Source organism: Lutjanus erythropterus, chromosome 11 (genome assembly GCF_056507025.1).
Source record: "Lutjanus erythropterus isolate fLutEry1 chromosome 11, fLutEry1.hap2, whole genome shotgun sequence".
In the NCBI taxonomy this organism is placed as follows: Eukaryota; Metazoa; Chordata; class Actinopteri; order Lutjaniformes; family Lutjanidae; genus Lutjanus; species Lutjanus erythropterus.
In genome coordinates this window covers 21,499,295-21,512,350 of record NC_139327.1, presented here as the reverse complement: position 1 = coordinate 21,512,350, position 13,056 = coordinate 21,499,295, and the positions used below count along the sequence as shown (strand labels likewise).

The 13,056-nt window shown below is 36.5% G+C and overlaps 2 protein-coding genes across 2 annotated transcripts; both read left to right on the top strand.

Moving 5' to 3' along the window:
• Nucleotides 1-5,084, top strand: LOC146319040 (uncharacterized). The gene is made up of 6 exons (XM_084730356.1): nucleotides 1-129; nucleotides 1,065-1,172; nucleotides 1,292-1,334; nucleotides 1,485-1,609; nucleotides 2,391-2,443; nucleotides 4,443-5,084. Exons 1-6 carry the CDS (start codon nucleotides 123-125, stop codon nucleotides 4,932-4,934), a joined length of 828 nt encoding a protein of 275 aa, XP_084586482.1. The 5' UTR covers nucleotides 1-122; the 3' UTR covers nucleotides 4,935-5,084.
• A 3,043-nt stretch (nucleotides 5,085-8,127) lies between these two features.
• timm10b (translocase of inner mitochondrial membrane 10 homolog B (yeast)) lies at nucleotides 8,128-11,220 on the top strand. The gene is made up of 3 exons (XM_084730309.1): nucleotides 8,128-8,423; nucleotides 8,517-8,612; nucleotides 9,613-11,220. Exons 1-3 carry the CDS (start codon nucleotides 8,397-8,399, stop codon nucleotides 10,303-10,305), a joined length of 816 nt encoding a protein of 271 aa, XP_084586435.1. The 5' UTR covers nucleotides 8,128-8,396; the 3' UTR covers nucleotides 10,306-11,220.
• The last annotated feature ends 1,836 nt before the right edge of the window (nucleotides 11,221-13,056 follow it).

Below are 13,056 nucleotides of genomic sequence, written 5' to 3'. Positions count from 1 at the left end.
GACGAGGTAAAAATAGACTACAGTGTAGCACACCTCACTGACTGAACACTGCATGTGATGCCCCACAGCCTGACAGCAATCGTGTCAGACAGACAAGCCTTTTTGTTCGAGACGGCTGGAATATGTGCGGTAGGATCAGACCAACTTTAAGAACTTATGAAATTATATTTAGATTTTCAAAATTATACCTAGTATTTCTACACTGTAAATCCATGTAGATCGGTGTCTGGTAGTATAATTCCTTAAACCAGTTCAGCATATGTCAAAGAATATGGCAGAACAAAAGGTGAACGTTTGGAGGATTAAAGTACTTCATTATAATCCTGTTTTGTTGTACATGTTACCTTTATCAAAAAATTACTATCAAAAATTACTCTCTGATTGAATTTTGCACTTGGACATGTTGCTATTTTGATTATATTTCGGTAAATAGCGCAGTCCTATGGTATACTGCTCTCTTTTCTGTAGTTTAGTATCCACACATAATTGTGTTTTGTTGATTACCACATGATGATCACAGTACGCACGTTTATCAAAAGAAATGAAGACATATTTACAGTAAAACTGTGGTTGCGACACAAAGAATGATTTTCCTGTGGAATTTGTCAGTATTTTTTAGACAAAATTAATACATACTGCATGTCAATATTCAGAAATCACTGAACTATTGTTTTTTTGTTGTTGTTGTTATTTTGTAAACCTGTTCCATATGCAGTACCACATGGTATATACACGTGTAGCATACAATAATAATTTTATAATGGCCATAACATTCTTTAACGACTGCAGCTTTCTTTATTTTTCATCCAGTTCTTCCTCTTAAAGGTCAGAAATTGGAACTGTCTAGCACTGTTGAAGCAAAAGTGATGACGCATTTTCAAAATTTTTTCATCTTTTTTGTTTGTTATTGAGATGTGCAAGGGGAAATTCCAGACAACGTTAGTTATAGCTGATAAAAAAAAGTCTGAAATTCCACATACTGACACTCATCACTTTTGGAGTGCCACAGACAGAAAAGTTTGAATATTTGAAGTGCTAATGGTAAGTTTGTGTTTGTTTTTTAGACAATTACATTGTGCATGTAGCTCTGGCGCTGTTATCTCTGGCTTTGTTGATCTCTCTGTGCCTCAATGTCATCTTCTGCATCAGACGAAGAGCCATTTTGTGCAGAGGTATGCTTATATGTTAAGTTAATTTTGTTTTTTTTAAAAATGTCATCACCATTGATTAGAAATCTCTCAGCTTTTGCAAGGACAAATTTTAAAACTTGCTAAATATTTTATTCATACAGACACAGATGAGTGCTGCAGCCCACACATTTATGAAGGAGAAAGGTACGCTTTTTATTCATGTTTTTGATGAAGCTCCAGCATATCTTATTTAATAAAAGGTATTCCATTATTTTGATTTTCTCTTTCTTATCTACAAATGACATCTTATTATAGAAATGAACTGTGAAATTTTTCCTTTATATCTGGATGAAGCCCGTCACAGGATGAAGAATGTAATTTTCATAACCTCGATCACCACGAGCAGCAGGAAAATCCCCACAATCATCATGAGCAACAGGAAAATCCAATCTATGGCAACATCAGCACAGACAGACGAGGTGAGCGCCGGCCTGTTTTCTGTCGTCCTTTCAAAAAACATGACGGGTTAAGATTGCATTTCTCTTCGGATGCCAGTGTCTCACTCAGTCTATCACAAAATTATTCTGAATGAGCTAAAAAATTTATTTTTTCAATAATAATTCTGATTGTTTCCTTTTTCTGTATTTGTATAAAGTACACAGTATATTTGCATACAGTATATTTTTTGAAATGCAATGTGGTCAAGTTTTAAAAACATTTGGATCAATTCAATGCAAGTTACACCGAAATGCATTAGATAAAAGTATATCGATTTCTTTTTCACTCACTGTTTAAACTCCCTCAGTAGACGAGCCTTTAAAAATCTAGACTCTTATCATTTATGTGTATGGTAGAAAATTACTGCATAACTCAAAATGGACATTACAATTTTTATGCGCTCTTTGACATGAGATCAGTTTCAGACTTAACAGGTAGAAAGATTATGTTTAAAGTAATTACTCCTGACATTATTGTAGAAGACAAGGTAGTTTGGCCATGCACATCACTCTTTGTGACCTTGTTTTCTTTAATAGGCTGTTGGAAGGATTGTTTGGGAAGCAAAACATGTGCAGGAACTGTGTAGAATTTGCTCCCGGTGCCAACGCTAATTAAATATAATCGTTAAGACCACAGAGGCTGACCAGAGTGTTTCTTATAGACCGACCAGCTGAAAGTACAATTTTTGTTCATGATTTCGGTGAGCCTATTGTTAGTAGAATGTAAAGCAAATGACCAAATTTTGTCTTTTTACTTGTTCAGGTTCTGTAGAAGCTTGTTATGAGCTGATGACACACACAAGAGATCGTATGAAGGTAAGTGCTGTGACTGTATGTTCAGACTACCAGGTATCAGCCATACAAAATCTCTCTGCAAGTACTGAGTTTCCATATACTCTTAATTATTTACTTTATGTGATGTTGTGACGTTCTGTAATATATAATGGATGTTATTTCACAGAGGTGCCAAAAGTACACACATTCTTTACTTGAATAGAAGTACAGATACTTGTGCGATAAAGACTCTGGCAAAATTAGAAGTACTGATTCAACTTATCTACTAAAGTAAAAGTGGAAAAAGTACAGGCTCTAAAATGTACTCAAAGTACAAGACTCCGGCTGTTTCTGTGCAAAGATAACTGAACCTCACCTTTTCCCCGAATTAAAGCATCTCTGTCTGTTACGTTTTTGTCTTATTACACCTTTTTTGTCTTGTTACGTCTCTTTTACCTTGTTACGTCCGTAGTTTTTGTCTTGCTACATGTTTATTGTCCTTTTACATCTTTTATGTCATTTTTGTCTTGTTGCGTCTTTTTTATCTTGTTACATCTTTTTTGTCTTACTATGTCCTTTCTGTGGTGTTTGTCTCAATATATCTGTTGTGTGTGAAATACGCTGATGGATACACCAAGGAACTGTCTTTTCTATGTCTTACTGTCCTGTTAAGTTGAGTAAAAATAATCAATAATTACTCTCAAATACACTAAAACTAAAGTAACAAGCCTGTTTTGAAGATGTAATTAGTAGAAAGTACAGGTATTTGTGTTAAAATAAAAGGAGTAAGAGTAACAAGTTATCAAGAAAATAAATAATCAGATACAGACAACTGAAAACTTAGAGTACATAGATGAAGTATTTGTACTTTGTTACTTCCCAATTCTGTTATGTTATCATACATTAATATCACATGTAGGACATGGTTCAAATTACGGGGGAGCTAGAGGAAGCTCGGAAAGCCTAGATATATAAGCGGGAGGTCTAAAATATTGTTATGTTTTGTTTTTTTCTACTGTGTAATTTGTACCCAATAAACACAATGCTGTCTTATCCTGCTGTGACCGTCCATGCATTGGTACACTTGTTACAAATTGTACATTGCCTTTCAAGTGAATTTTTGGCTGTGGCCATGTTCATCTTGGACATTTTTATTTTTTCTCGGCAGAGAACAATTTAAAAAAAAAAACACTGTAAGGATATTGTTCCTGTTTTTGTTTTGTTTTTTTCATCCCAGGCTATATTTTCTCCGTAGGATTTGAAATTATTGATAGTATATTTCTGACAATATGCAAACCCCCGAAAAATAGGGCTCCACTGAAAGTCACAGTGTAATTCAAACACTGAGGTCGGAACTGACAGCTCAACAGAGTGTGAAAATAAAATGAACCTGCCTCTGCACTGTGGTACACAGTTAATTTTTCACCCGCTTGATGCTATTAATTTTCAGATTTCACCTGTAGTTTTGCCTGGTATGCATGCTAGGACAACATTGTTAAATTGGTTGCATCTCCAATACAATCGCCATGCACCAGCAAGTAACAAATAACAAGGTAACAAGTTGTTTGTACATATATATATATATATATATATATATATATACTGTATATATATATATATATATATATATTATATATAATCATATTCTAAACCAATCGCTTGAATAAATTTTGTAAATGCGTATATGTGTATATATTGTATATTGTACTATATTTTTTGTTCCATTCACACATAACGTTGTACATGAAATTAGGACTCATGGTGTCAGATTTCCTTTCAAAACGGAAGGCAGTCGACAACATAGATGTTGTGGTCAACGAACCTGTGAACCAATGAGCACGACAGAGTACAAGATGTTCTAAAAATAAACTTCGCTTACAGAAAAATGCATGTGAACATACAGCCACAGGATACCACCAAAGATGCACTAAGAATATGTTTTAAACTGGTGCATAGGGCCGTGGCATTTTTGTTTATCTCACCTTAAAAAAAAAAAAACAGCAGTTTATCAACAAATCTTGTTTCCATTGTCTGAAACCAGTGTTTACAGCCTGACCTGAATTATGCCTCGCTGGATCTGAAGGTGGCGAATAAACACAAGAAGAAGTATCGCCATCAGCAGAGCCACACTCAGGGACGAAACAAACTGCAAGATCAGCTGCCGGTCCACCTCACGCCCCCTGGGAATGCTTTCTTGGAGGTGGAAGCGGACATGGATGCTCAACTTCCTTCCAGAGACACCAGCACTATGGTTTCACACAGCAGCATCTACCTGAACAGTCAACAGATAGCCCAAGAGACAGAGGAAATGGAGAGAGACAGGGGTTTAAATTTGGGCTGGGAAGGGATAAGAAGGCAGGAAGATGGTCTAAGTAGAGAATGGAAAGGAGAACATGAGAGCGGGGAAATAAAAGATAGACAAGATGGTAGTAATGGGAGCGTATGTAAACAGCTGTCAGAGTTGGAGGCTATTCAGAGTGGCACAGATCATTTCATCAACAGCTTTGTCCATGACAGTCTCCAACAAGTTTAGGCAGACATATTATATTAACATATTATTATATTTTATTAACATATTCAGAATGTTTTCTTGTTTCAAATTGTTCATAACTGACTAACCCAACTTGAAAAAAAGCCATTAAAAGTCAATTGCACTTTATTTTAAAGTACAATATGTATAAGATGTAACTTTACTTTGAATTAAATTAAATAAATTGAAAAAAAAAAAAAAGAAATAACATGTTTTTTATTAAACAATTGTTATACCCAAATTGGACACCATGCAACGAACGGTACACTAATTGTCTAATTTGATAAATGCATGCATTTTGTTAGTGTACTATAAAGTAAATTCTGACCTGCAAGTCTATTGCTGTGCTGCAAGAATGAAAACTTTGTCATATTCAATATTCAATGGTCTTTGCACAGTTGTGCAATTTCCTCTGATGCAAACAAACTACCTCCTGAACTCTCCACATTGAGCAACTGAGGAAGAAAAGGTGTACCTTTTTGTGCAGAGGATGCAATAAATGAAGAAGATTTAAAGAGAAAAGGAAACTGTGTGTGACATTTAGAGGTCAAGAGCCACGTGGAAATTTTTTAAATCTGTTGTGAAAGACAAGGAAAACATCAAATCATCACAGGACATGGAAGATCTTTCACTGTTTTGATGTCTCATGAATCAGACATCAGCAGATGTCTTACAGAAAGGTGTGAAGGAAAGAAAAAAAAATCTGTTTTCCATGCTGTAGGCGACGGCCAGGCCTCGAGAGATGACACTATCTTGAATAAATTTTGCCTGTAAGTACCCGTGAATCTGCTTTAGTCATGTTATGACTGAAGATAAAATTAACATAAAGAAAAAAATTTAAAGGCAAGAAAGTGAAAAGGGGAAAGCTACAGTATAAGTAATGTATTTTTCCCTGTGGGCATATTGTTATGTAAATGTCACCCACAGAGGATTTTCCACGTCAGAGTTATGATAATGGTCATTAGCTTTATAATCTACTGCACTCCTGAGCTAACACACCATCTGCTTAAATGATGATTTCCCTCTCTGTAATCCGCCACTCGGGAAGGATAATTTACTGCCCAGCTTTCTGCTGAGGGGACTGAGCTCTGAATTGAAGTCAGCAGTCAAAGGCCTGCAGTAACTGTTTGTTGACAGTTTTTCAATAGCTGACTGTGGCCTACTTCCCCTCTATGGATTAATTTTTGGCCTCAGGCATTTTGAATCCAGCTGTTGCAGACATTCAGCACAGGGAGGCAATATAAAGTGACACACACACACATTACAGGGCACTATTACTAACTGTCAAATATTGGTGTGGAAAAATCAAAACACACTCTTAGAAATTAAGATGCTAACTGGGACAAAAAGGTTTTTGGGCTTTTCCTTGGAGGAGAATATTTTTGGGTTCCTGGTAGAACCTTTTATAAAGGTTCCACTTGAAACCCACCAAATTTACTCTGGTTCTTGAAACATATCTGTTCAAGATTCTTAAAAAACTGAATCTGCCTGCATTTCAATTTTCAAGCAGAACCATTGTAATCAGAGATGTCATCAACAGAGGGCGCCGCACAAGGACCTGTAGAATATGACACGCCCACTTTGGTTCTCAAGAAAAAAAAAAAAAAAGAAGCTTTTTTTGGTTCCAGCTGGGAGCTGAACTAGTTCCAAACCGGGTTATTTTTGGTGGACATGCTCAAAACTGTTCAGAATTAAGTGGTTGAACCAGAACCATGTTGCTGGTTCTACCTCAAACCCAGCATGAAGAGTTATACCTGGAACCATCTGTGAAAGGTTCCACCTAGATCCCCCTATGAGGTTCTACACAGAACTCTTCTATGTGTAATGGTTCCACCCAGAACCTTTCCACCTTCTTAGGGTGCTAACAAGAACTCAACCAGGGTGTTCTATTGAGAACCTTTTTATATTTCAAGGGTTTTATCTAGAATCCACCCAGAGTGTTCTACCAATTATTATCTATTGTGGTACAGAGAACCCTTGACGATACAGTTTGTCAAGGATTTCAACAATCCTTTAAGAACTCTTTCGTTCAAAAAGGGGTCTTCAAAAGCAAATAGGTCTAGGTAGAACCCTTTGGAACCCTTTTTTTAGAGTATATAGTGTTTCCATACATACAGATACTTTTGTCACTTTAAAGTTGTAATTGGCTGCATTTTATCATAAGAAAATTAATATCAGATTCTAGATTCTGACAGATTGTATCAGTCAGATGTTTCCTTGGTTGCTTCAAGTGACATAATAAATGGAACAATTTTCTATCAGACTCAAACAGAGCAACACTTTTTTTTGAAAGTTTCTTGCAAATTCAGAAAGTGGAATGATGAAAGACAAAAGGAAAATAATATTCAGCTTATTTCCATCTTTACAAAAACAAAGATATCTGTCAGGAATAACAATTACACAGAAATGATACTAAGATATCATGGATGAATTGAAGGCGACATATTAAATGACAGACTCACAGTTTTTCAAGTCTGTTTTAAAATAATAGTCATGTACATTGAAACAGGTTCTGCATACTGGAATCACTCCTCCTGTCCATACTGGGCATTAAAAATCTTTTCCTAAAATGCTATAATAAATGGCTCAGAAATAATATTTTAAGGCACTGAGCTAGACCATTGAGTTACTACTATACTATGCCCATAAATTTTATGATTTTCTGTTAGTATATAGTCCACCTAATGCCGTGGGTAAGCATTATTTTATTATTTATTTTAAAAATATATACATTTTTGGGGAACTTTTAATTAAAGAGAAGACTGGAAATCATGGGAGTCAGTTAGGAATGACACAAACCAGGAACATTATAATTTATGGTTTGTGGGCATATTATCAATACAGTAAAAAAAAAAAAGATTATTATAATATGCTACCGGCTACGAATAGTTAAAACTTGAGAAATGGTTATAATGAGTATCTTTTTTTCCCCTGAGCTGCATCTTGAAATGACCTTAAAACACTGGTTAATAGTTGTAAAACAGCTTAGCCTGATGGCTGTTTCAAAACCTAGGCCAATTAACACGCAATATTTATGTAAATATAATATAATATAATAAAAATATATAATTTTTCTGAGTAACTTTTTAAAAACTAAATAGTCACTACCCACTGCAGCTGCAACTAACGTTAAAGGCTAAAAACTTTCAGTTTTGGAACCCGGAAATAGATTTTTTTTTTTTTTTTCCCCTACTGAGTGAGGCGTCTTCCCGTGCCGAGACGATCTCCGTAACAAACATGGCAGCGCGCATGTGAATGTCATGCCATCCTAATCTATCGCCCCAATCGGTTCGTGTATAGGCGTAATTAGCGTTACGTTAAAGCTGATGTGTAAATGACTTTTTGCGGAATAGTATTTCCATTCACATCAAACGGCTAAGGATCGGGAAGACCATAACCTACTCGATTCGTTAACTCTTGTTAGCATTTTCAGCTAATCAGCAGTGAACCACAGACTGAATCACGATGGATCCTGACCAACAACTGAGAAATGTAAGTCACATTTATGTAGTGACAGCTACATTGGGCTTACTTTTAAATGATCATTAAATGATGCTGAGGTCTGAGTGATTGTGTGTCTTGCAGTTGCGTGATTTCCTCATGGTTTACAACCGCATGACAGAAATTTGCTTCCAGCGATGCACCAGCAACTTCAACTACAGAAACCTCACCATGGATGAGGTAAGAATACTGGAAACCATAGATATCCTGCGGCTATATGTTTACTAGACACATCTGCACACATCTGCAGCTGTGAATGTGATTGTTTTAGCTTAATGGATCATTGCCTTGTCTCGAAGCACTATTTCTGTGCAAATGACGTTACAGGATATGGCCACAAGTGTGTAGACACACGAACACATATGTGAGTTTTGATGATCTCAGTCTGTTGTCTGTTAGTTCCAGACCTTTTTCCTTAAGCGACTCATTCTCTCCTATTGAATAAACTGACCAATCCTGACTAAATGGCATATATTACGGATGTTTCATAGTCATATCTGATGCATAATAATAACAGTGCAGAACAACTGATGAACTGTACAAAAAAAACAAAAATAGTGAACACTAACTGCAGGACTTTTGTGTAAAACAAGTGGTTTGAATGAGCAGATTTTTCCTGTGAATAATGCATCAGATATGTATTCTCTGTCTCTATTATATCTTTTTTTGTTTTTAACAATCCACTATATAATAATATTAATAACAATAGGCTTCTTTTTGAAAAATTCAGTGCCTTTTCTTCCTAATGCTTAGTTACTGGTCTTTGGTTGTTTCAACTGCGTACTTTTCTAAAGCAGAAAGACGATGTGTTCAGGTCATCAACATGCCTTTATCCTTTGAGAGTTTATATCTTAAATAATGAACTTAAAAAAAATAACAATTTCATTTAGTTTTCTCTCCCAAAATGAATGAAATGCTGAGAAAAAAGTCTGGTGTATATTTTTTATATATAAGTTTTCTTACATGCCTTTAAATTAAGAAGGCCTCGCGATCCTTTGGCAACCCCTAGGTGAGGTTGGGACCAACTTAAAACTACATTGTATGCTGTAATTTTAAGATTCTCATTGATTGAAACCAATGGAAAAACAACCATACTCCATATGTGGGCATTGGATTTCACATATTTTAGTCCATACAGCAGTTATTCACTCATCACCTCATATTGCTGCTCTCTGTCCAGGAGCGCTGTGTGGACAGCTGCGCAGGGAAGCTGATTCGCTCTAACCACCGCCTGATGGGCACCTACGTGCAGCTGATGCCTCGGATGGTCCAGCGCCGGATGGAGGAGATGGAGAGCAAGGCTGCAGCAGCAGAGGCAGCTGCTTCTGCAAGTGCGGGACCACCTGCCACAGAAGTCACACCGGCATCTGACACCCCCATCACCTCATCATCACCTCAACAAGAAGCCTCACTGGCAGCTGAATCTCCCATCACCTCTTCTCTGCCCCCACAAGTACCTCCACTGTTACCTCCCTCCGTGACTGATGTGGGACCAGAGGCCTCTGGTTCAGTCTTAAAGCCAGCTACATTAGATACTCCACTTCAGCTGGATGCTGCTCTGTCCAAATCTACAACAGCCACAGAAGTCAAATTATCAGCTGCCGCAGCACTTACACCTGCAACTGAGGCAGTAAATCTCCCGCTGCTTAATGATGCTGCTGGCAGTGGACCATCTTACACAGCAGGCGTTCCTCAGCCGCCGGTAGCCGGTGGCCAAATTAAGTTTGAGAGCTCAGCGCCTGTGTTTGTGCCATCTACCCCAACGTCCATATCGGCAGATGTGCCTGTGTCAACAATAGCCACACCCACAGTGTCTAAACCCACAGAGAGCCAAGAGAGAGTCTCAGAGCTCCCCCCAACGTCAGGCCAGTAATGACGGCCAGTCGGTCCAGGTGGTCAGACTATTAGTGATATGTCCAACAGCCCACATTTGATAGAGAACTCATCGCTGGCAGAACCAAATGTGAGAAAGAAAAGATGACTAATAGATTCACATAAATTATAAAATGACAAATCATCTTTTCAACAATTATTATACATTATATCATCATGTCATACAACCCTTTCTGACTGCAATCAAGTGTGAGCAGTTGCTTTTTGATGTTTTCATATTTTAAATTTTGGAGGTTTTTCACTAGTTTTACAAAATAAGCAACTTGAAGACGTCACTTCAGACTCTGTTACCTTGTGATGGACATGGTCATTATTTTTAACACTGAGCTCAACTGCAGATAAATCAAGACACATTAATTGATTATGGAAATGATCTTAAACAGCAGCTTAGTACCCCGTGATCCCCCCCATGATAAGAATAGCTGTTCTTTATTTATATATTAATTATGTCAGAAATGTTAAGAACAAAAACAAATATGCAGACCTTAAAATCCTACTTGTAAATGTTATGTTTTGTGAAAAGGAAAGAGAAGTTGTTATAACTGTGTGAGTGAGTGAGTGAGTGATGTCAGTGATATTTCCAGTCTAAGCTCCACAAGGATCATTCCCAACACACTCAGCCCTCAGTTTGGACTTTCAGGAGCCAGGAAGGCTCCTCAAAACATAATCGGTGTTGTTATTTGTTCTGTAACATAGTAAATACAGAAATTGGATAATCCTCAATAATAAAAAATGAGAGCATTCAGTATTTTTTTTTCATGTTTTCATTTTTAATGTTCCATTGACAACCTCGTGTATCTGTTGTTTGAAAACATTAAAGGTCCCCCTGCTGCCGGATGTCCTAACACAACAGTGGGTGGGGGCGCGTGCAACGTGCTCTGAGGATGTGAATCCAGTTCATGACCGTTTTTCATCACCTCTGTCTCACTCCTCCCATCATTTCCTGTCTTTGCACCAAAACAGGCTGTGTGCTCTGTAGTCCAGCAGCAGAGTTGCAACATTGTTCTTGGAGGCTTCTCTCAAACACAGGTCGTGACACTGAGATTCACGGTCTCTGTCAGGAACCAGCTAGTTGAAGAAAACAGATCTGCTAATCAAACAGTAACACACTGAATAATTAGAATTTTTCTAAAAATATTTTGCAATATTTCAACAAAGTGGAATCATTCATGATCGATATTGTTGTTTGGTACAGTTATGAGTTTGCAAAAAATAAGGTTCATAAATATCACCTGAATCAGTGTCAGGACAACTAATTATATTTCAATAAGCATATCTTGGTCAGAGGCCAACACATATGTTGGCCAACATTAACCTTCACCTGTAAAATTTCTAGTAACCAACTTTAAGGGATCCTTATAAAAATGTTAATGTGTCTGTAGGTACATCCTTGTTTGATTTTATTTTTACTCTCAGACTAACCCACTTGGTTTCAGCCTCAATAATCTAATATGAGTCAGGCTCCAGTACAACATGAACAGGGTTTTTTCTCAGCATAAATTTAGACCCGTTGTAGTAGGAAAAAGCGCAGGTGTTACTAATGAAGTTAACAATGGCTTTGTTCTATTTGTGTGTCTTGTTAAGTCATGACAGTGCGACAGTGAGCCTGCATGAACAATAGACCCTGAAACTGAAGCAACTACATGGTATCCAGATGTAAGCGTTAATTTAATCATATACACCTGAAGGCAGCCCGTAAATCAGTCGTTGGCCTTATTGACTGAAGACATTTCAACATGTCACAGTAGGAAATGCACAAGTGTAAATGATAAGATTAATGACAGCTTAACACTTGAATAGGACAGTGACACTGTTAATTTTATACAAGTAACACCTGTGCTTTTCCTGCTATGAGAAGTCACAATGTCCTCTCTAAGTATCTTGGGTTGGACAGAATTAAGATTTAAGGTATCTCCATCAAAAATGTGTCTTGTTAAAAAAAAACAAACAAAAAAAAAAACACCAATGCCAGAAAGTACATTGTTATTGAATTTTTCATTTTCATATTTTGGTATCAGTATCAGCCGAATCCAGTATTGGTCAGACTCCAATAATCACTTAATATTGTAACGCTGGCAGATGTAAACTAAAAAAAAAAAGACTCTTTAAGATTATCAAAATAGATGCAGATTATTATTATTATTATTTTTTTAAAGATTATTTTTTGGGCTTTTTACCTTTATTTTGGATAGGGACAGCCTCAGCCCATGGGGCAAACGCTCCACCAACTGAGTTATGTGAGCTTCCCCTGCAGATTAATTTGATAGTTGATTAATAATAGCTTAATCATTGCAGCAATTTATTATGATCAACACTTTTCACAATTTGTGACATTTCATGGACCAAACAGCTAATCAGTTACTTGAGAAACTGATCAATTTTTATCAATGATGAAAATAATCATTATTTACAGCCCTAAAAACACTATATTAGGCTCAATAATTTCACCATATTCTGTATTAAGGTAATCCAAAAGTGCATATTGTGATACTTGAATTAGGTTACTAATAACAGGTAATTATTAACTGTATCAGAATATGTTTTTTCAGTAATCCTCCTGACTCTGTTAATAAGTTAAATTATTAAGACAGTTAATTTGAAAATAAGAAATTTCAAGAGGGATGAGTTATGAGCCTTTTAATGTTTATTCACTTTATCTGATATATAATGCCTGTTTAATATCTGACCTAATATCAGTTTGATATCTTTAATAATTTATATTAAATCATGT